General features: G+C 47.8%; 1 protein-coding gene across 1 annotated transcript in view; it reads right to left on the bottom strand.

Moving 5' to 3' along the window:
• The window catches only part of cacna1fa (calcium channel, voltage-dependent, L type, alpha 1F subunit a), a 54,867-nt gene that overhangs the window by 21,573 nt on the left and 11,081 nt on the right, over positions 1-22,213 (bottom strand). The window contains exons 15-36 of the mRNA XM_056274845.1: positions 20,659-20,866; positions 17,355-17,475; positions 16,525-16,597; positions 16,241-16,304; positions 16,057-16,114; positions 15,465-15,561; positions 13,852-13,992; positions 13,606-13,726; positions 12,275-12,381; positions 11,301-11,388; positions 11,057-11,164; positions 10,870-10,922; positions 8,475-8,621; positions 8,018-8,219; positions 7,728-7,886; positions 7,336-7,446; positions 7,135-7,218; positions 6,302-6,328; positions 5,937-6,065; positions 5,756-5,821; positions 5,310-5,401; positions 3,742-3,901 (exon numbers count right to left, since the gene is read on the bottom strand). Coding sequence (XP_056130820.1) covers positions 3,742-3,901; positions 5,310-5,401; positions 5,756-5,821; positions 5,937-6,065; positions 6,302-6,328; positions 7,135-7,218; positions 7,336-7,446; positions 7,728-7,886; positions 8,018-8,219; positions 8,475-8,621; positions 10,870-10,922; positions 11,057-11,164; positions 11,301-11,388; positions 12,275-12,381; positions 13,606-13,726; positions 13,852-13,992; positions 15,465-15,561; positions 16,057-16,114; positions 16,241-16,304; positions 16,525-16,597; positions 17,355-17,475; positions 20,659-20,866 — 2,416 coding nt within the window. The remainder of the gene's footprint in view (positions 1-3,741; positions 3,902-5,309; positions 5,402-5,755; positions 5,822-5,936; positions 6,066-6,301; positions 6,329-7,134; positions 7,219-7,335; positions 7,447-7,727; positions 7,887-8,017; positions 8,220-8,474; positions 8,622-10,869; positions 10,923-11,056; positions 11,165-11,300; positions 11,389-12,274; positions 12,382-13,605; positions 13,727-13,851; positions 13,993-15,464; positions 15,562-16,056; positions 16,115-16,240; positions 16,305-16,524; positions 16,598-17,354; positions 17,476-20,658; positions 20,867-22,213) is intronic.

Here is a 22,213-nt window from a genome sequence, read left to right as displayed (position 1 = left end):
TCTCAGTGTACTTAACATAGAATAACAACACTACAACACAACAATTTTCAGATATATATACAAGTTCCAGCTTGTGTCCAGGTAGCACTACCTAACCCACGGATCATCTCTCCTGGTCCACAGCCACCTTGAGGCCACTTCGGCTACCTCGGTGACCAACTTGATGGCCCTGCGCTTGCTGGCCCCTGTGATGCCTAGCATGTTATAGGGTCCAGCCAGCGAATCCTCTGCATCCCACATTGATGGGATCGCACCTTGCACTCCACCAGTTGTGGGGGCACTGCTCCACCAGCTCAGCATACTTTGCCCCCTTCCTTTTGTTGGCCTCCTCAATGCGATCCTCCCACTGGACAGAGAGTTCCAACAGGACAACTTGCTTGGAGGCCTCCGACAGCAGTACCATATCTGGCCTCAGCACTATTACAGCGACAGTCTCTGGGAACTTGAGTTGCTTCCCCAGGTCAACCTTCAGCTCCCAGTCTTGTGCTGTTGCAAGCAGACCTGATTGGTGGCTGACGGACACCAGACTTGGTGAGCAGTCTTCTGCACTCGACCTCAGCAGACTTCAACAGCATGTTCATCGCAAGCGCAAAAAGGATCACTGAAATGGTCCATCCAGTGATGATTCCCTTCTCGAGCTTGTGCCACTCGGATGTTGTAGATCCAGAGGAGACTCTCAGACTGAAGCTCTTGTAGTAGTCCAGTATGAGGTCTCTGAACTTGTCTGGGATGTGATGCCAGTTAAGTGTAACCTCCACCAGTTTGTGGGGTATGGAACCATAGGCGTTTACAATGTCCAGCCACAGCACGACCAGGTCCCCCTTGTTCTCCTGGGCTTCGCTGATAAGCTGTGTACCACTCCTGTGGGCTCCAGACACCTGGTACCTTTGGGATCCCTCTTTTCTGGACCGAGGCATCAATGTAGGAGTTCTTCAGGAGGAAGTCAGTCAGATGCCTGGCAACAACGCTGAAGAATATCTAGTCTTCAGCACTGAGTAGTGAGATGTTTCTGAATTGATCGATGTTTTTTGAGTCCTCCTCCTTCAGAATCCACACCCCTTCCACCCACCTCCAGTGCTGAGCAACCTTGCCCCTCCTCCAGATCACCTTCAAGATCCTCCAGAGCCTATGGAGTAGCCTTGGGCAGTTCTTGAAACCGTGGAGGGCACCCCACTCCTCAGTCGTGGGGCTGAGCTTGTTCTTGCCTTTTTGACCACTTCCTGGATCTCCTTCCAGCTGGGCTCCTTCACGTCGAAGTCCAGGGTTGGTACAGGAGGATTTATCAAGGACTTGCATTCGTTTAAGACAAATGAACCCAAAAGTTAAACAAAACGAATCACATACGAGGGCGCCACAGTGGCTCACCTGGCAGAGTGTGTACCGCATAAGGCTGAGTCCTTACCGCAGTGGCCTGGATTCAAATCCGGCACAGGCCCTTTGCTGCATTTCATCCCCTTTCTCTCCCCTGCCTTTACTGTCTCTCTCGACTATCGCTATCTAATAAAAAGGCAGAAAATGCCAAAAAAAAAAAACATTTAAAAATTAATCATATCATTATAGCGTTGCAACAACAAGAGCTCAAATTAATCCGTTTTTCCATTTCCTTGTGTTTTTCTCAATTACTCATACTTCCAATTACACACCTTTCCTCACGTACACAAGGTCAACAATGGAAGTAGCCTCCGTTTCTCATGTTTTACATTTCAAAACAGCCTGCAAGTCACAATAATATCACCATTTTCTTTTCTTTTAGAGCCAGTTTTGGTGTTGTTTTCGTCATTAATTTCCATAATTTGCAGGACGTGGGAGTGTGTTAATCCATCCAACATCCGTGAAGACACGCCCGAACCACTTCAGATCCAAATGATCAATCTCTATGCACCTTATCGCTGTTGTGAAGGTGCTGTCAAAGAGGTGGAAATAACAGAGATGAGGGTTTCTAACATAAACATTAATGACACAGATAGCGGGAACAAAAAAGGAATTCACTGAGGCAGAGGAGAGCAGTAAAGTCTTTCGAATTGCTCTCGCCATTTTTGTATTAAAGCTGTCATGGGGAGCCTTGGATTTTTGCCAGCTTTTTTGCCCTCCTTGGAAAAATGTGGTAGTGTTTCGCAAAGGAACGACTTCATTTCGAATTAGCATGGTCGCAAAGATCTACATTCATCATAATGGTAGCTGGTGTATTCGCAGTGGAGAAGATCGATAGATGTAGTCGTGTCTTGGAAAAACAACTGTTTGTAAGATATACAGCTATGAGATAATGTTTTCTAATTGTGGTTATACGCCCCGTGTGCGTTTAATAAATCATTCAGTCAGACTTTGCAGGGAATCTGATCCATAGACAAGCGTTTGGAGTCATTTTGCAATATCTAACCATCGTGCTGATGGTCTCATCGTGTCAGTCGTATAGAGGCATCAAAACTAAACTGACTGATGAATGAGAAACTTCATAGCAGCTTTCAATACCCACTTCTGATCAAAGAAGGTTGACTCAGTTCATCCGGACACAGCGTTTACTGACAGATACGTTTCATCACTCAACTAAGTGACCTCCTCAGTCTAAACTGACTGCAGGCACCCCCGCCCTTATAAACAATACAGTACAACACACTGCCTAATGACCGAAACCAACGACCAGTTTCATATGCAAAGATGGGTGTGACCATTAACTAGCGTTTCGATGGTCATGTGTACTATTCCCAGAATAGTTGGTGGTGATAGATGTACTTTTAGGGCCCCCCCCCCCCCTCGGTTCAGGGATGGTCATTCCCTTTTCACACAGATGGCTTCTTCGACTCCCCGTTCAATCGTTCAAACCAGCGTTCCTCCCTATCAAGGATGTCTACCTCCTCATCCCCGAAAGAGTGGCCACGGGTCTGTAGATGGTGCAGACTGTGGAGTCCTGGCCTGACGTGTTAGCTCTCCTGTGTTGTGCCATTCTTTTGGCCAGCATCTGTTTAGTTTCCCCAATGTGCAAGTCACTGCAATCCTTCTTGCCAGGTGGTGCAGTGATGTGCCAAGAAGATGGCACAACACAGGAGCGCTAACATGTCAGGCCAGGACTACACAGTCTACACCTTCTACAGGCCAGTGGCCACTCTTTCAGGGATGAGGATGTGCACATCCTTGATAGGGAGGAACACTGGTTTGAACAGGAAGGCAAAGAAGCCATCTATGTGAAGAGGGAATGACCTTCACCGAACCGGGGGGGGGGGGGGCTAAGAGTACATCTGCCACCATCTTACAAGGCTGTGATTGCAACTATTCCCCAACCCTCTGTGAATAGTACACATGGCCATCGAAACTCTAGTTAGTGGTCACACCCATATTTGCATATGAAACTGGTCGTTGGTTTCGGTCGTTAGACACTGTATTGTTTATAAGGGTGGGGACACCTGCAGTCACTTAGATGAGAGATGAAACGTATCTGTCAATAAACGTGGTGTCCAGATGAACTGATTCAACCTTTTTTGAGTTTCTTACCGGGATTATGGATCATGCATCAAGACACCCACTTCTGATCATTTTCTCTTTAGTCTGACATCAGCCGCATGTGTAAAACATTATAAACCATTACCCGACTCGAATATAGCGCTACCTCAGACTGAAAATGAAACTACAGGAGGGAAAGTGTTTGGCTTTCCAAACAAATCACCTCTTAGTCTCGGAGTTAAATGAGGAAAGGAAAAAAAAAAAGGGGTGTGAATGGAACCGGTAATCTGCCCCGGTTCGTCTCACCAGGTAAGCACAGAGCATGAAGAAGCTGATGAAGTAGATGTAGGACAAGTTGCTGCCGCAGCTGAACTCCTCCCCTGGCTCCGTGTCAGCCTCGGGATCACATCGTCTGCCCGGCAATGCTGCCAACATGATCTCCTGCCACTGCTCGCCCGTGGCACACCTGGAGAGAGAGAGAGAGAGAGAGAGAGAGAGAGAGAGAGAGAGAGAGACTGTTCAGGTATTAGGAGAACATAAGGGTGACAGGAGGCTTGGAGATATTCAGAGAGAAGGAGGTCAACTGAGATATCGAGGCAAATCTTGTCTTAGACATTAAAGGATAAGTTTGGTTTTTTTACAAACCTGGGTCTTATTTTTGTAGTTGTTGCCATCATGCATATCAGTTACAGTGGTTCCCAAACTTTTTCGGTCATGCCTCCGTTGGGTAAATGGAAATATCTTGTAATTGATATGGCAAATGATTCCCTGCCACAGTGAAATAATGAATTTGAAAACCAGCGACAAAATTTATGTGCTCCTGTTAAAATTTACATTTTTTTGTGAGATATGTATTAGAAAGGCGGCGCTCTTGGTCAGGTGTCCCTACAGACACAATTGGCCGTGTCTGTGGGTGGGAAGCCGGATGTGGGTATATGTCCTGGTCATTGCACTAGCGCCTACTCTGGTCAGTCGGGGCGCCTGCTCAGGGCGGAGGGGGACCTGGGGGGATTAGCGTGATCCTCCCACGTGCTACGTCCCCCTGGTGAAACTCCTCACTGTCAGGTGAAAAGAAGCGGCTGGCGACTCCACATGTATGGGAGGAGGCATGTGGTAGTCTGCAGCCCTCCCCGGATCAGCAGAGAGGGTGGAGCAGCGACCGGGACGGCTCAAAAGAGTGGGGTAATTGGCCAGGTACAATTGGGGAGAAAAAGGGAGGGGGGGGGTAAATAAAAAAAGTCGGCATGGTGGCGCAGTGGTTAGTGCGGTCGCCTCACAGCAAGAAGGTCCTGGGTTCGAACCCTGGGGGTCGTCCTCTGTGTGGAGTTTGCATGTTCTCCCCGTGTCTGCGTGGGTTTCCTCCGGGGGCTCCAGTTTCCTCCCACAGTCCAAAGACATGTAGGTCAGATAAATCAGCCGTACTAAATTGTCCCTAGGTGTGTGTGTGTGTGTGTGTGCGCACCCTGTGATGACCTGGCGGCCTGTCCAGGGTGTCTCCCCGCCTGCCGCCCAATGACTGCTGGGATAGGCTCCAGCATCCCTGCGACCCGAGTTCGGATAAGCGGCTTAGATAATGGATTGATGGATGGATGGATGGATGGATGGATGGATGGATGGATGGATGTATTGGAAAAGCGTGTACTTTTCAATACATTTGATTCTGCTTGAACGTCGTCAGCATCTTCTCACCCCTCACGTACCCCCGCCATGTTACCCTCGTGCCCCTGGGAACCACTGGGTTATGATATCATTTTACTGACATCATAACCAGTATGCACTGACATCTACTACACTCGTCGTCTACATCTTTATTGTTTTATAGCGACTGCAAAACGATCAGAGTTGAAGGATGTGGATGTGTGAGACTGACGTACCTGAAGAGGAGCAGAACTGCCATGAAGAAGGTCTGGAAGTTACAGTTCCTGTTGATATGGGTGCTCTCATCTATGGCCACCTTTCCAAATGTCTGCAAGGTAAAAGAACAGAGCACTTTTTTTTACAAAGATGAGACTAACAACGCCAAAAGATGATCATCTCCTACGTCTGTCTACCGTGACTAGTCATACTACAGTTCATTCACTGTTTTTCCAGCAATGACGCCAATGACTTCTCCACAACTATTTTTTTCCCTCCCTTTTTTTCGTCTTTTTTTCTTCCAGCTTCCCACCCGCAGACACAGCCAATTGTGTCTGTAGGGACGCCCGACCAAGCCGGAGGCAACACGGGGATTCGAACTGGCGATCCCCATGTTAGTAGGCAATGGTATAGACCGCTATGCCACCCAGACACCCTCGACTTTGCATTTATAAGACAGACCCACCTGCATGCCGATCACAGCGTAGATGAAAAAGATCATGGCGATGAGCAGGCCGACATACGGCAAAGCCTGGGAGCAAACAAACCAGCAGCACAGTTACCATCAGGCGCACCCATGTACGGTATAACAACACCATTAGTCATTCAAAGGCTTACGGGACTACTTTGCATGGCAGAGGACTGACCTGCAGGGACTTGATGAAAGTCCAGAGGAGGGTTCGAATACCCTCCCCTTTACTGAGCAGCTTCACCAGTCGCAAGACTCGGAATAATCGGAAAAATGTGATGGACACTTTCCCACTTTCTCCTTTACCCTGAGGACGAAGTGCGTTACAAGAACTGAACAAGTGAACAGGAGGCCTGTGAAGGCTTCTCACATTGTGTAGACATTCGGTCTTGAAGCCTCAGAGTACACTGAAGTGACGCAGAAACCATTTTAATTGTGAGACTAAAGACTGAGAATAAAGTGGGATGAACAATAAAATTCAATTAAAACTCTGGCAAGGAGAAAATCAGACGAGCGAGCAAGACGTCTGGGTTTGTTTATGGCTCTTACCTCCCCGTGTCCGCCTCCTCCCTGGATCAGCGTTAAACAGGTTCAGCGGTAGATGAAGACATCATGTAGGGTAAGAGAGGAAAAAACAAAGGTAAGATTATGTCATATTAAGGAATTAATGAAGACATTTAAAAGCTCCTCAAATGAGTAACCAGTGAATTAACGCTATACAGTGATTCCCCCTACACTGTAAAAAATGGCTTACAGTAAAAAACTGGTAGCTGTAGTTGCCAGTACTTTACGGTAATAATTATGATAGAATTTTTCTACTATTACGGCAAAAGGATTGTAGTTGTTTTTACAGTAAAAAAAACTGAAATTGACGGCATATTTCCATTATAAAAACAATGCCAGGGTATTTAATGGTGGAGTAATGTATTTTTTTCCAGAAAAGAGATATAAAAATTATTGTTTTGGCCGATATATTTAATATATATTAATTTTGTAAAAATATTTTAATTTCAGGGTTAGGGTTATTTTAATAAATACATTTTTTAATAAAAAATGTTAAATATATTTTTTAATAAATACATTTTTTATTTGTTAAAAAAATGTATTTTTAACATTTTTTTTTTTTACACGGCGTCTCGCTGGTCTGACAGTTTTTCACTGTAAAATCTACAGACATTTTTTACAGCGTAGAGAATAAAGTGACGAAAGAGCATGGAAATCAGGTTCAATGCAAGTTCTGGTGTGTGTGTGTGTGTGTGTGTGTGTGTGTGTGTCATGACAACATCAACATAGGGGAAATAACGACACACATAAGAGGAACTTGTTAAACCTTTGTCTTACTACACCAACAGACACGACACTGCCGACCAACTCACACTAAACTCGGAAACGGCGATGTCCAGCACGCTTCCCACCACAATCAGAGCATCAAACGAATTCCAAGGGTCGATGAAATAGTGCTACGAAGACATAAAGCAGAAACACGGCGGCGTTACAGTCTTGTGAATAACTCGGGCCAAGGCCACAGATGTCACAGCGGGTGTCGCTTTCTCAGACGAAAGAGTGGAAAAGCTCACGTGTGCCCGGAGAGCCAGCAATTTGATGACCATCTCCACGGTAAAGACGATGGTGAAGATCAAGTTGAGGATGTCCATGATGGACGTGAACATTTTGGACTGCTCGTAATGCTGGTGGAGAAAGGGCAGTGTCAAAATATGTAAGAAACAGCTCTTCACTGCAAAAAAAGACAAGCTTACCAAGACATCTCATCTTGTTTAAGTCCCAAAACACACATTCCTAGATGCTGCTCTACGGCTTGTTCCGCATGAGTGCACCTGTTTTATGATAACGACTTTATGATGATGATATAATTACACAACTAGATAAAATATACCTTGGATAACCCTGTCAGTTTTGGCAGGTACGCAAATGTGATGCTTTCATGTGATATGTCGGCGTGAAGAGGTACCTGAACAGCGAGGGTGAGGGTGTTGCCCAGAATCAGCACAAACATGACATATTCAAACTGGCTGGAGTTGATGATCTTCCAGAATTTGAGCTGGGATGGATTCTTGGGTATGTAAATCTTAATGGGCTGGGCTTTCAGGGCATAGTATACACACTGTCGCTGGGTAGGGCAAGTAAAAAAAAAAGGGAGGGGTGGGTTCAAGATGGAGTCGAGAGTATTTCCGGCTTCATCGGAGACATGAATAATGTTCACTGAGGGGTGAAGTCACACACTTAGGAAAAAGAACTCACTTGGTTCTTGTTAAGTTCGCAGTTTTTGAATTCGGCCTCTCCCTGCTCTCGAAACGTGATGATGACAAAACCCACGAAAATGTTCATCATGAAGAAGGCGATGATGATGATGTAGATGATGAAGAAGATGGAGATTTCCACACGGTAGTTGTAGATGGGGCCGCGGTTGATGGCGTTCGCATCCACAGCCTTGTAAAGCAGCCTGTGGGAAGCAGCAGAAAGAGGTGACGTTTTCCTTTTTCGTAAAGTTGAACCTCCAAACAAAGAACATCCCATCCTAAAACTGAAAGCTGAGTCTCGTCGTCTGCAGCCTTGTTTATTCCAGCTGCAGATCTCTCTGCTTGTTTCTTAAGCTGCAGATCTCTCTGCTTGCAGCGAGGACACATATTGTGGCCGTTAATACAAGAATCATTGTACCCTCATAGCCCAAGACGTAGACTGTGACACTGCTACTCACTGTGGCCAGCCCTCAAATGTTGACACGGTAAACAAAGCCAGCATCCCCATCAGCACGTTGTCAAAGTTGAAATCACTGTTTTGCCAAATCCTCTCTCTGACCATGGGGTGGTTCATATCCCCGTCTTTATAAACCACGAAGGTACCCCTAAAATTATATGAACACACACACACTCACACTTTATGTTTGTGATGGTTGTTGAGAACAGAAATACAGTCTTTTTTATAAATCTCATTATTATTTGTTACAGCCAAACGAGTAGCACTTCATGGTAAGGTATATTTTTTTTACAGGTGGTTACTTATTACTTTGTTGATGGTGGTTGATGACTCATTTATTAATGTGTCATATGTCAGAAAAAAGATGTTGTAATGCAATAATAAAAAGACTTTCTGGGTCACGACTAGAACATGTTGTGCAATGCATATGCAAAAGTCAATTTTTGCACAGCTGCAATTGCAACGACAGTTACAGCAGTTAAGTTCAGGGCTGAGGTCAGTTAAGGTCAGGGCTGAGGTCAGTTTAGTTCAGGGCTGAGGTCAGTTAAGTTCAGGGCTGAGGTCAGTTTAATTCAGGGCTGAGGTCAGTTAAGTTCAGGGCTAAGGTCAGTTAAGTTCAGGGCTGAGGTCAGGTAGAGGTTTAAGTGTCTATCACGGATTTTAAGTTAGAACACTTTTTAAAATATCCGAAGAAAGAAAGAAAGAAAACCACTTTATTTTGTCATTGTACAGTTGTTTGGTTAAAATGAATGTGTTCTCTGCATGTAATCATCCTATTGTATAGGAGCACCGGGCGGGGACCAACTCCAGTTCTTCTATCTATTGCCTTGCTCAGGGGCACAGGCAGGAGTATTAACCCTAACATGCATGCCTTTTTGATGGTGCGAGGAAACTGGAGCGCCCGGAGGAAACCCACGCAGACACGGGGAGAACATGCAAACCTCCACACAGAAAGGACCTGGGACGGCCTGGGGTTCGAACCCAGGACCTTTTTGCTGTGAGGCCACAGCGCTAAGCACCGGGCCACCGTGACGCCCTTGGTCAAACTCCTTCCACATCCTGATGGCTCTCAAGTAAGCAGAGGCACCGAGAAAAAGAAAAACATGCGGTCTCTGTGGCTGCCCCAGGTGCTGCAAACGGACAGAACACGTTCTCTGTACCCGCTCCTTATCAACCAATCAGGGGAGTTCTTTGGCATCTCTGTTGGTCCCTAGTTGCTGTCAATCAATTTGTGCGCTCACGAGGCTCTTAGGAAGAAGTGGTGTGTGTGTGTGTGTGGGGGGGTCTTCTGCAGCATGTTTTCAAAATATAGCTGGCACAGGATTCCATCTATCTTTGTCTAATCAAACAGTTTCTTAGAGAATGGAGACTTTCATATATAAATTACATAAATTTCATATAATTACCAAAGAAATAAAATAAAAGCATTCACTTAAGCTTTTAAGCACTTTATGTTTGCCTCCAATGTCCATTTATTCTGTTTTTTCTTGTTTTGTCTTCTCTTTTTTGTGTGTGAGTGATGTCTGCATGTGCTAGAAGCTGCTGTGTACTGGAGTCAAATTCCTCATGTGCTTTGGCACACTTGACCAATAAAGTTGATTGTGATTCTGATTATTTTTTGTTGAATGATTCCCCCCCCCTTTTTCTCCCCAATTGTATCCAGCCAATTACCCCACTCTTCTGAGCCATCCTGGTCGCTGCTCCACCCCCCCTGCCGATCCGGGGAGGGCTGCAGACTACCACATGCCTCCTCCCATACATGTGGAGTCACCAGCTGCTTCTTTTCACCTGACAGTGAGGAGTTTCACCAGGGGGACGTAGCACGTGGGAGGATCATGCTATTCCCCCCAGTTCCCCCTCCCCCCTGAACAGGCACCCTGACTGACCAGAGGAGGCGCTAGTGCAGCGACCAGGACACATACCCACATCCGGCTTCCCACCCGCAGACACGACCAACTGTGTCTGTAGGGACGCCCGACCAAGCCGGGGGTAACACGGGGATTCGATCCTGTGATCCCCGTGTTGGTAGGCAACGGAATAGACCGCCAAGCCACCCGGACGCCCTTGTTGAACAGTTTGAACTCTGAATTAAATGGTTAGGAAGAAAAAGTTAGCCGCTAAGCTGACTTTGAACGTTAACTGGGTTTGCTAAAGATTCGGCGTGTTGCTATGGTTACACAGCAAATTCATGGCCAGCGTATGAATTTAACGCACACCCTCCAGCCAATCAGAGACCAGTATTCTCGGTGACCAGGGTGTACAGTGCATTAATAAACGAGTTATTAACCGTGAATAAAGTAATCAACAACCAGTTATAGACACTTAGTAAAGTCCGCCTTACCGTTAAGTGCTACCGTTAACCGTAGAGAGAGGTACACACGATAAGAACTACTTACTTGCATTCATCAGGGGTGTGTTTGGCTTCGTCTGTGCAGCTGTAGAATCGGCCCTGTGACACGGACAGATGTTCTGTCATTTACAACACACTGCTGAGTCACAGCCCTGTTTTATATGTAAATAGGAATGGGGAGGGAAATAATGTAGTAAAAAAAAAATTTTTTTTTAAAAAAAAGGTCTGCGCACCTTGAAAAGCTGCACTCCGATACATGCAAACATGAACTGGAGGAGGGACGTGACAATCAAGATGTTGCCGATGGTTCGGATGGCCACAAACACACACTGCACAACGTTCTGCACACAGGAAGAGAGCAAACACGTTATTCTGTCAAAACACTGTTGACTCTCCAATATAGGATGAAGAGGATTGATCGATTGATTGACTGATTGACTGACTGGTTGGTTGATTCACTGATTGATTGATTGGTACCTTGAGTCCCTTGGCTCTGTTGATAGCTCGAAGAGGCCTGAGCACGCGAAGCACTCGTAGAATCTTGACCACAGATATGGCGCTTGAACTGGGAGCAACAACACAAAGGATTCACATCAACAACAAGTAGTCAACAACAATGTGAGAGTGCAAACAAGAGGCCATGTAGAGTAGGACGTGTGTGGGAAACCATGAAACAGCTCACTTAGGCTGAATGCTAGCGTGTACTACAAGCACAGCCTCCACCCATTCACACATCCATCATTCATCCGTAGAGATGATGGAGGAAGTGACCTCTCTCTCCTCCTCTCTCAGGCATGAGTTTAAATACTTGGGGTTACTTGGGGTCAACTGTCCAAAGTAATGGGGAGTGCAGAAGAGGGTTGAAGAAGAGAGTGCAGGCAGGGTGGAGTGGGTGGAGAAGAGTGTCAGGAGTGATGTGTGACAGAAGGGTACCAGCAAGAGTTAAAGGGAAGGTTTACAAGATGGTTGTGAGACCAGCTATGTTGTTTGGAGACGGTGGCACTGATGAAAAGACAGGAGGTGCAGCTGGAGGTGGCAGAGGTGAAGATGATAAGATTTTCATCGGGAGTGATGAAGAAGGACAGGATTAGGAACGAGTATATTAGAGGGACCGCTCAGGTTGGACGGTTTGGAGACAAAGCAAGAGAGGCAAGACTGAGATGGCTTGGACATGTGTGGAGGAGAGATGCTGGGTATACTGGGAGAAGGATGCTGAATATGGAGCTGCCAGGGAAGAGGAGAAGAGGAAGGCCAAAGAGGAGGTTTATGGGTGTGGTGAGGGAGGACATGCAGGTGGCTGGTGTGACAGAGGAAGATGCAGAGGACAGGAAGAGATGGAAACAGATGATCCACTATGGTGACCCCCAACGGGAGCAGCCAAAAGTAGTCTAGTAGTAGTAGTAGTAGTAGTAGTAGTAGTAGTAGTAGTAGTAGTAGTAGTAGATACTCACTGGAGGAAGAATGACATGAGAGATACACTGACCACCAACAGGTCAAGAAGGTTGAAGGCGTTCCTGCAGAAGGAACCGGTGTGCAAAAATGCCCCGTAAACCGTCATCTAGATACGAGACGCAAAAAAGTTAAGTCAGAAAAAATGTTGCGCATTGTGTGAAGAAACTGCTTAGTCAAGTACACAGGGTTAAGCCCCCGGTCACACCAGCAGTGGTGAACCCAAAATTTCACAGCGAATTCAATTAATCTTAATGGATTCATCACGATAAGTAAATTCACTTTCAGGCGCGGAGCGGATTCGCCTCAATGCCGTCCCGTCCAGTTCAGATTTTGGTGAACTTTGACATGCGAACTTGCGTTGTAACCAATAATCGAGCTGTGTTGACTGTGTTGACCTCCCCCAAATAGCAAAAGACCCGTCCCAGACCCGACACTTTCATCCGGCCCACATACCGCGTGGAATGATGGCACTTGGGCGGTCCGCTCCTGTTTGCCAGATCTGGGCCAGAACCAAGCCATAGCAATGCCGCATGTGCCACATATTTGCCAAAGGTGGCCCATATTTGTTTTGTGATGTTTGGGTCATATTCACCATTTACCACACGGGCCACTTCAGGGTCACATCCAGATCACATGTTGCCCAGAGCACCGTAGCTTTGCCAAAAAAGGCCCACATTTGATTTGGGCCATATTTGCTATTATACATGTGGGCCACTTCAGGATCACATCCATTTTGTCAGAGCCAGAAGAAGACCATCAGTGCCGCATCACTGCCTGAAGTGGCCCACATCTGGATGCTGTGTGGACTGGGGCCGTTGGGCCCCCCCTCTGCTGATCCGGGGAGGGCTGCAGACTACCACATGCCTCCTCCCATACATGTGGAGTCGCCAGCCGCTTCTTTTCACCTGACAGTGAGGAGTTTCACCAGGGGGACGTAGCATGTGGGAGGATCACGCTATTCCCCCCAGTTCCCCCTCGCCTTCGAACAGGCGCCCCGACCGACCAGAGGAGGCGCTAGTGCAGCGACCAGTACACATACCCACATCCGGCTTCCCACCCGCTGACATGGCCGGCCAGTTGTGTCTGCAGGGACGCCCGACCAAGCCGGAGGTAACACGGGGATTCGAACCAGTGATTGCCGTGTTTGTAGGCAGTGGACTAGACCGCTACGCTACCCGAACGCCTGCCCTGCCAATTTCTGGTGTGATAGGAGCCTTTCACTTTTGTCTGCACTTTCACAGTGACCTGAATCAACAGTGCTGTGTTTAAAATAACTTGTAGTACTAGGTAGTATTTATAGAGCCATAGCCACTTTGACTGCAGCAGTTACCTTCAGTATGATCTCCACTGTGAACACTGACGTGAATACATAATCAGCATAGCCGAGCACCTGCGGACAGAAACCATGTAAGCCTCTGATCCGCTCCAGCATCAAACTCAGTATGAGCAGCAGTCGCTGGCAGTCACACATGAAAAGGCTGAAGGAGATGAAAGGAAGGAAAGGGGTGCATGTGGTGGGGCTGGGTGGGTGGGTGGGGGGGGTTCTGATGAAGGAAAGGGGTGTGTGTGGGGTGATGGTGGTCTTACAATGTTCCTGAATGAGTGGGATTTGATTGGATCCTCAGCAGCCAGCGAGATGCTGCTGAGGATGATGAAGATGAGGATGAAGTTGGTGATGTAGGGGTGATGGATGAGGTTGTGGCAGGCCACTCGCAGGCTGGGGGGAAAGACGACGAGAATGGAAAAAATTAAACAGAAATCAGTTTTACTCAAGACAAAATACATATCATGGACATGTGAGAAGTTCCCAGTTTTCCACCTCATCTCCATCTATCTGGAACACGGACGGCATAAGAAAACATATGCACTTTTATCCTGACTGTTTTTGTGTGTAAGGGGCAGTGGTCAAACAGAGTTTGGCGTAGCCTGACGGCCATTGGCGGATGGAAGAACTACAGCGTTGCTTAGTTTCGCTCGGCTTTCTTTCCTTTTCCTTTTTTTTATTTTCCCTCCTTTTTCTCCCCAATTGTACCCGGCCAATCACCCCACTCTTCCGAGCCGTCCTGGTCGCTGCCCCCCCCCCCCTCTCTGCTGATCCGGGTAGGGCTGCAGACTACCACATGCCTCCTCCCATACATGTGGAGTCACCAGCTGCTTCTTTTCACCTGACAGTGAGGAGTTTCACCAGGGGGACGTAGCGCGTGGGAGGATCACACTATTACCCCCAGTCCCCCCTCCCCCCTGAACAGGTGCCCCAACCGATCAGAGGAGGCGCTAGTGCAGCGACCAGGATGCATACCCACATCCGGCTTCCCACCCGCAGACACGGCCAATTGTGTCTGTAGGGACGTCCGACCAAGCCGGAGGTAACATGGGGATTCGAACCGGAGATCCCTGTGTCGGTAGGCAGTGGAATAGACCACTGCACTACCCGAATGCCCGGACAGTAAGTTCTTGCCCAACAAGACTAGACCCCTATCATTTGCAATGGGGACAATGGAAAATTGTACACAAAACAGTGTTGAAAGTTTGTTCCAAGGGGTGTCATTTTCACAGGAAAAGTGTCGTTACCACTTCACCGATACTTGTACACACGAACCGTTCACCACCTCAGGAACCACTGACATGTGTGAGCTCTTCTGTAAATAACAGTATCCCAGCCATGTCGACCTGAACATGTGATTCTTTATGATCGGCAAAGCCGCCTCAAGTGGTTCTGCTGACAGCATGATGTCACACAGTCTCGTGTTGTCGATGCTGCCCTCTTCTCGTTTCAAACGGTCCCATTCTAAACGGAGCATACTGTCACCACTGCCATCGTTTAAACGGTCTCCGGCTTCACTTCCAACGGCGGAAATGACGTCGTGCACCATCAGCGGGATGGATTTTATGGACGACTATACAGAAGCTGGCACACGCTGCACTCTTGTATGTGTAGACACAGTAGGAGAGGCTGCGAGCACGGAGCCTCTCCTACTGTGTCTGCACAAGAACAATGATTCCTCCGTCAATATCGTAAGCAGTGAGGATTTGCACAAAGCCATCGGTGAAATGCTCCTTTAATTTGCTTTCACAGTGGTGCAGCTGCAGGACAGGGGCGTGTAACGGCTGCAGTCTGCTCTCAGTGTGGATTGGGAGACATTTTGAAACATGCAAACACAGTGAACACAACCAAATGACAGTGCTCACCAGTTTTTCTTCCCAAGAATGAAGAAAGAGCTTCCATCGGGGATAGGGACGATCTTTTCTTTGGGCCCGGAGAAGTCGGGCTTCAACGGAGCAACTCCTGCGATAAATGACATAGCGAATGTTAAAGTTATCCATCCATCCATTATCCAAGCCGCTTATCCTAATTAGGGTCGCAGGATGCCGGAGCCTACCCCAGCAGTCGCTGGGCGGCAGGCGGGGAGACACCCTGGACAGGCCGCCAGTCCATCACAGGGCCGACACACACACACACACACACACACACACACACACATACACACCTAGGGACAATTCAGTACGGCCGATTCACCTGACCTACATGTATTTGGACTGTGGGAGGAAACCGGAGCCCCCGGAGGAAAGCCACGCAGACACAGGGAGAACATGCACTCTCCACACAGAGGACGACCCGGGACGACCCCCCAAGGTTGGACAACCCCGGGGTTCGAACCCAGGACCTCCTTGCTGTGAGGTGACAGCTAACCACTGCGCCACCGTGCCATGTTAAAGTTATGACACACAAATTAACGTGAGCCGGTCTCTTTCCATGAGGTCTGATAACCACTGGACTCACCCTCAAGTCCCTCAATGGCCCTCAGCTCCTCATTCTCCTGCCAATCATCTTCGTCATTCTACACACAGGGAGGAAAGAGAGAGAGAGGAAGAAACGACAAAAATTAAGCTGTCTTTTGTTTTGTTATTTTGCACTTAACCGCTCAGAAATGTTTGAGACAATTCATTTAAGAAAGATTTCCTACCCCTGCATCTTCATCCTCTTTCTCCTCATCTTCATCCCACTCTTCTTCCTCTTCCTTTTTCTCCCTGAAAAGACAAACGCCAGGAGATGAAAGAAAGCACCGGTCGATTGTGGGATGCCGTTTGGTTTGGTCTGAATCAGAAAGTTTACAACCGTACCTCTGCGTCTTCGTGCCGACAGGGAAATCCCGTTGTTCAAGTGCATTAGCAGTCTAACACCACGAGTCATATTTATATTTGTGTAGCACCAGTTTTCATGATCCCTTTGTCACGCCTTAAAACTTACTCAACTTTCTTCTTGCCACCGCCTCCTGCCAAGTTGTCCACAGCGATAGCCAAGAAGACATTGAGCAGGATGTCTGATGGCAAATACTTAAGGAATAAACTGGTGTTTTTTTATGGATTCCCCCCCCCCTTTTTCTCCCCAAATGTACTTGGCCAATTTCCCCACTCTTCCGAGCCATCCCGGTCGCTGCTCCACCCCTTCTGCTGATCCGGGGGGGGCTGCAGACTACCACACGCCTCCTCCCATACATGTGGAGTCACCGGTCACTTTTTGTCACCTGACAGTGAGGAGTTTCACCAGGGGGACGTAGCACGTGGGAGGATCATGCTATTCCCCCCAGTCCCCCTCCCCCCGTAAAGGCACCCCAACAGACCAGAGGAGGCGCTAGTGCAGCGACCGGGAAACACACTACATCCGGCTTCCCATCCGCAGACATGGCCAATTGTGTCTGTAGGGATGCCTGACCAAGCCGGAGGTAACACGGGGATTCGAACCGCCGATCCCCGTGTTGGTAGGCAACGGAATAGACCGCTACGCCACCCGGACACCTGTGGAATAAACTACGTTTTGTGAAAATTGTAGTGTGTGTGTATGGTGGTGGTGGTGGGGGGGGTGCCTGGTCGGCATAGTGGACTAATACAATTTGAATCCTGCAGGGTTCAAACGGTGAACCCCAGCATTGGGACACGAGTGTTGCGGCAGGCGGAAATGTGTCCCACCATTATGAACATCGACTCCTACAGGCGGTTGGCTGTACATACTCAATGTGCATCTTTATGCACCTGTGGATAGGAAAACAATGCTGCATTTTCACATAGCAGAAAGGATACAGTTACCGCAGACAAACAGAATGACGAAGTAAATGCACACCACCATGTTTGGGAAGATGGGCCCTCCATAGGCCATGATGCCATCATACATCACAGCATTCCAGTCCTCTCCTGTCAGGATCTACAGAGAGAGAGCGAGAGAGAGAGAGAGAGCATGAGCACCAGCACCAGAGAGACGGAGGATAACACAGAGCGAGAGATAGAATGAGAAATTGCTGCTGAACGAACTGACTGCATTTGTATAGCACTTCTCTTGTCCAAGGACACAAAACAGCTTTGCTGTGAAACGACTGCATCACACTGACACTGTGCGTCAGTGCTATAGCCAAGGTATAGTATATGAATCATACACCGTGACCATAGCACTGATTCTGCCGAAAGTTAGAGGTTCACAGGGCATCATATAATATCACAGCAGGGTTTGTCCTGGGTCAAATCAAGGTGGAGGTAGCACCATCCTGATCATGCGCGCACACGTGCATGTGTACTGTGCCTTCAGCTGGCTCGAGCAAACACTTTTTCTTTCACAAGCAACGTATTTTAGGAGTTCTAATAATTTTATGATTTAATAAAAGGACAATTATCACGTTAAAGCATGATTTAAAAAAAATAAAGGTGCCCTGTTCAACATTAAACACGACATAAACGCTGATGTGTTAATTTACACACTTAACAGCAAAGTTGTTTAAAATTAAATCAAATATAACATAAGCTGTTGTTTGCATTTCGAGTTCGCGTGGGCCCTCTTGCAGTGCAGCTGAACGTAAATACAACGTAAAAGACTTTGCTGTTCATTTACACTTCTCACAACTGGAAACTTCTGGAAAATTGCAGCCCTTTTTTTCCCCCATGGCAGTTTTGGCAGCGCCTCTCCAGGTGCACTGTGCTGATTACGATACAGCGCCACCACACCGGCGACGGCGAAATGCCGCAACTGCAGTTAAAAATGACAGCCACCGAGTGCGACGCCCGTTAGAACGTAGTGTTTTTCATTAAGACCCCCGTTGAGCAGTGGCGCCCCCAAGGGGTGGCCAGGGGTGGCCACGGCCACCCTGATACTATCCCTGGCCCCCCCGCTGGCCCCCCCCCAACCACGAGTCGCATATGCAGAATATGCTTCTGATTATGCATAACATGCGTCTATCTGATATCTCACATTAGGTGCTGTTCATTTAAATCAATAATGTATATTTTTCTTAACTCTCATATTGACAGTTTTCCACTAGCCTATACAGTATACTACAACAGCATCATAGAATTCCTGAAATTCAGTCATGGCTTTTGGTTTTGGTGGGCCACCCCAAGATTTTCAGTGGCCCCATTTGCCCCCCCCCCCTATGAAACATTTGTGGGGGCGCCACTGCCGTTGAGAGCTGGAGACGGGGCGGGAGCATGCTGGGGAAGGATGTGATGAGAAATTGAATGCGACATGAGGAAATGGGTGGGATAGAAGTCGAGTTCAAGTCAGCTTTATGCAAATGAGCGCAATGCGAAGCCATGTGAAAACCAACCCAGACGGCATCCGGATGTGGGCCACTCCAGGCAAGGATGCGGCACTGATGGCGGGTAAGCCAGGCTACTTCCTGCAGCCACTTCTCCACGAATACACTTTTTTTTTATGCACAGGGTCAGTCTGGCGTTTCTTTGGAGGTGGTGCAGCACCAAAGTAATGACGTAATGCAGCTTGCTTCCTGGACATTTTGATGAATGGACGAAAATCCTACAACCGGGGGAAAAACGTCACGTGAAGCTATCTGTAACGTTAGCTAACTATGTGCTGGCGCTCAAGGTTTAACAGTTGACCTTGCCAACTTGGAAAAAACAGCATCCACTTGGTCAAGAACGAAGGCTAAACGCTGCACGATTAACAACTGACTATTAAACTTGACGCATTTGTCATCGTGACTTTCTTACCAACGATACGTGGAGAAAATCTGTTGCTTCAGTTAAGTGTGTCCCAAAAATGTTGGCACGCAGAAGCGCCTCTTTTCGTATCATCTGCTGCGCATCATTTATTTTGGCCACGCGTGCGCACCTGCAGTAGGATGTAGGATGTAGCGGGAGACTGACAGGCGGATTGGTGCAGCATCAGCAGTAATGCGGACGTTGTACCGGACCGTTGTGGTGAAGAGGGAGCTGAGCCAGAAGGCGAGGCTCTCAATTTACCAGTCAATCTTCGTTCCAACCCTCCCCTATGGTCATGAGCTTTGGGTGGTGACTGAAAGGGTGAGATCGCGGATACGAGCGGCTGAAATGAGTTTCCTCCGTAGGGTGTCTGGGCTCAGCCTTAGAGATAGGGTGAGGAGCTCGGCCATCCGGAGGGAGCTCAGAGTAGAGCCGCTGCTCCTTCACATCAAAAGGAGCCAGTTGAGGTGGTTCATCTGATCAGGATGCCTCCTGGGCGCCTTCCTTTGGAGGTTTTCCGGGCAGCTGGGAGGAGACCCCGGGGTAGACCCAGAACTCGCTGGAGGGATTACATGGCCAATCTGGCCTGGGAACACCTTGGGATCCCCCAGGAGGAGCTGGAGGGCGTTGCTGGGGAGAGGGACGTCTGGAGGGCCCTACCTAGCTTGCTGCCACCGCGACCCGACCCCGGAGAAGCAGCTGAAGATGAATGAATGAATGAATGAATGTGCACGTGCACCTGCACACCAGTTATGTGCACCTCTGTATATGCTGCCCTAACCCCAGCTGAAGGCAGTGACGAAGAGTCAACTTCAAAAGAGTCAATTCTCGTTTCCATCACGTCACTTCTGAGAATCGATTCTAAAACTAAATGGAATTAGTCGACTCCAGTTACAAACTCAACTTCACACTCAACGCCACAGATATTGTTTAATTTGATTAATTTAATTAAACAATAATTAATTTAATTCATTCGTTCTGATTTAGGCCTAATCTGTGTTTGATTCCCTTATTCTGATCCATTTCAGAACAAGAGGGGAGGGAGGAGGGACTCAGACACCCTCGGTGCTCACATTACTCACAAACGCATATTGAGTTGCACCCAAATATTGGGATATATACATGCTATTGGGACAAGTATTGATAAAACAAGTTTTTTTGGACAGTTTACCTTTTTGTGTTGGTTTTCATTTGGAACTGGAATCAGTTTAGAATTGATTCGCTTGATTCCATCACAAGGAATCAGAGTCAGAATCAACTCCAAAAAATACTGACTCGCACGTTCCTAACCAAAGAAATGTAACGTACAGCATGATGATAAATACGATTTAATAATCCCTGATGTGACTGAACGGAAAACAAAGCGATGTCGTAAATGACTGTGAGATGTGTAACTCACCTGGAAACAGGTGAGCAGCGCCTGAGGGAAGGAGTCAAAGGTGCTCCTCTTCATCTGGGTTTCATCGAAGTTGAATTTGCCTCCGAACAGCTGCATGCCCAGCAGGGCGAAGATGATGAGGAAGAGGAAGAGCAGGAGCAGGAGGGAGCAGATAGCCTTCATGGAGTTGAGCAGCGAGTTGACCAAGTCAGACAAGGCGGCCCAGTGTCTGAGGGTTACAGAGGAGGAGTCGGTTTGGGACAACCATGCATGACAACATGAAAGAAGCTTTCAGCGGTTTTAATTTAGAAGAGTTTTTCTAATATTTGGTCAAACTGTTTTTACATCCGGACAGCCGGGGCTGACCCAGACTGGGACCGGCACCTGTTGGATTGGATCCGGCACCTCTTTTGTCACTATCAAAATCTGTAAATAAATGTTGTGTAATATTTAATGCTGCCTGCTCTGTCGTTCTTTATTTCACATTGACGTTAATGGTAAATCGCTTGTCTGGCTATTCTGGATGCATTTTAATCCTTCTTAATCTTTTAAATCTAAATCTGATTTTAAAAGAGAGAGAGAGAGAGAGTGAGAGAGAGACACGTTGGCATACTCAGTGAAGCCTGAAGCATGTGAGTTTTGTGCACGCCACGTGAGCTAATGTTACTGCCATATGAATTAGGATACCCTCAGCAACAAGGAGGAAAACTGGTAAAATGTCATAAAGGGGGCGTCCGGGTGGCATGATGGTCTATTCCGTGGCCTACCAACACGGAGATTGCCGGTTCGGGTCCCCGTATTACCTCCGGCTTGGTCGGGCGTCCCTACACACACAATTGGCCGTGTCTGAGGGTGGGAAGCCAGATGTGGGTGTGTGTCCTGGTCACTGCACTAGCGCCTCCTCTGGTCAGTCGGGGTGCCTTTTTTTGGGGGGTGGGGGCTGGGGGGAATAGTGTGATCCTCCCACACACTACGTCCCCCTGGCGAAACTCCTCACTGTCAGGTGAGAAGAAGCGGCTGGCGAATCCACATGTATCGGAGGAGGCGTGTGGTAGTCTGCAGCCTTCTCTGGATCGGCTGAGGAAGTGACCAGGACGGCTCGGAACAGTGGGGTAATTGACCAGATATAATTGGGGAGAAAATGCCCCCTCCCCAGAAAAAAAAACCATAAAAAAGTTAATCAAATTTATTGAATTTATTCAAACCAGTAGGTCAGTCAGACCCTGAGCAGGCCAACATTGTTTCAAGAGATAAACAGGGCGGCGACACCGGGGCTGTCAGGAGTACTGGACCGGAGCGGAGGAGATCGACAAGCAGACAGAACACGTCACTTAGTTCGGTTTCTGAGCCTGGTTGTGAATAGAACTTTTGGCCCTAATTCCACCCCCCCACCCCCCAACCATTGTAGCAATGCACAGACTGAAGGGAAACGACAGGGAATTGAAGGGACAGTCAACGTCCCCCCCCTCCCCCTCAACGTGCCCCCCTAGTGTTAACAGCTAGCACCGAGGCATTGTCCAAGTGGATTTTTTCATGCATTGTGTGACCCCCCCACCCCCACCCCCCGACCCGCCAG

This window comes from Lampris incognitus, chromosome 2 (genome assembly GCF_029633865.1).
Source record: "Lampris incognitus isolate fLamInc1 chromosome 2, fLamInc1.hap2, whole genome shotgun sequence".
Lineage (NCBI taxonomy): Eukaryota > Metazoa > Chordata > Actinopteri > Lampriformes > Lampridae > Lampris > Lampris incognitus.
The sequence above is the reverse complement of the archived record's forward strand: the minus strand, read 5'-3'. Positions and strand labels throughout refer to the sequence as shown.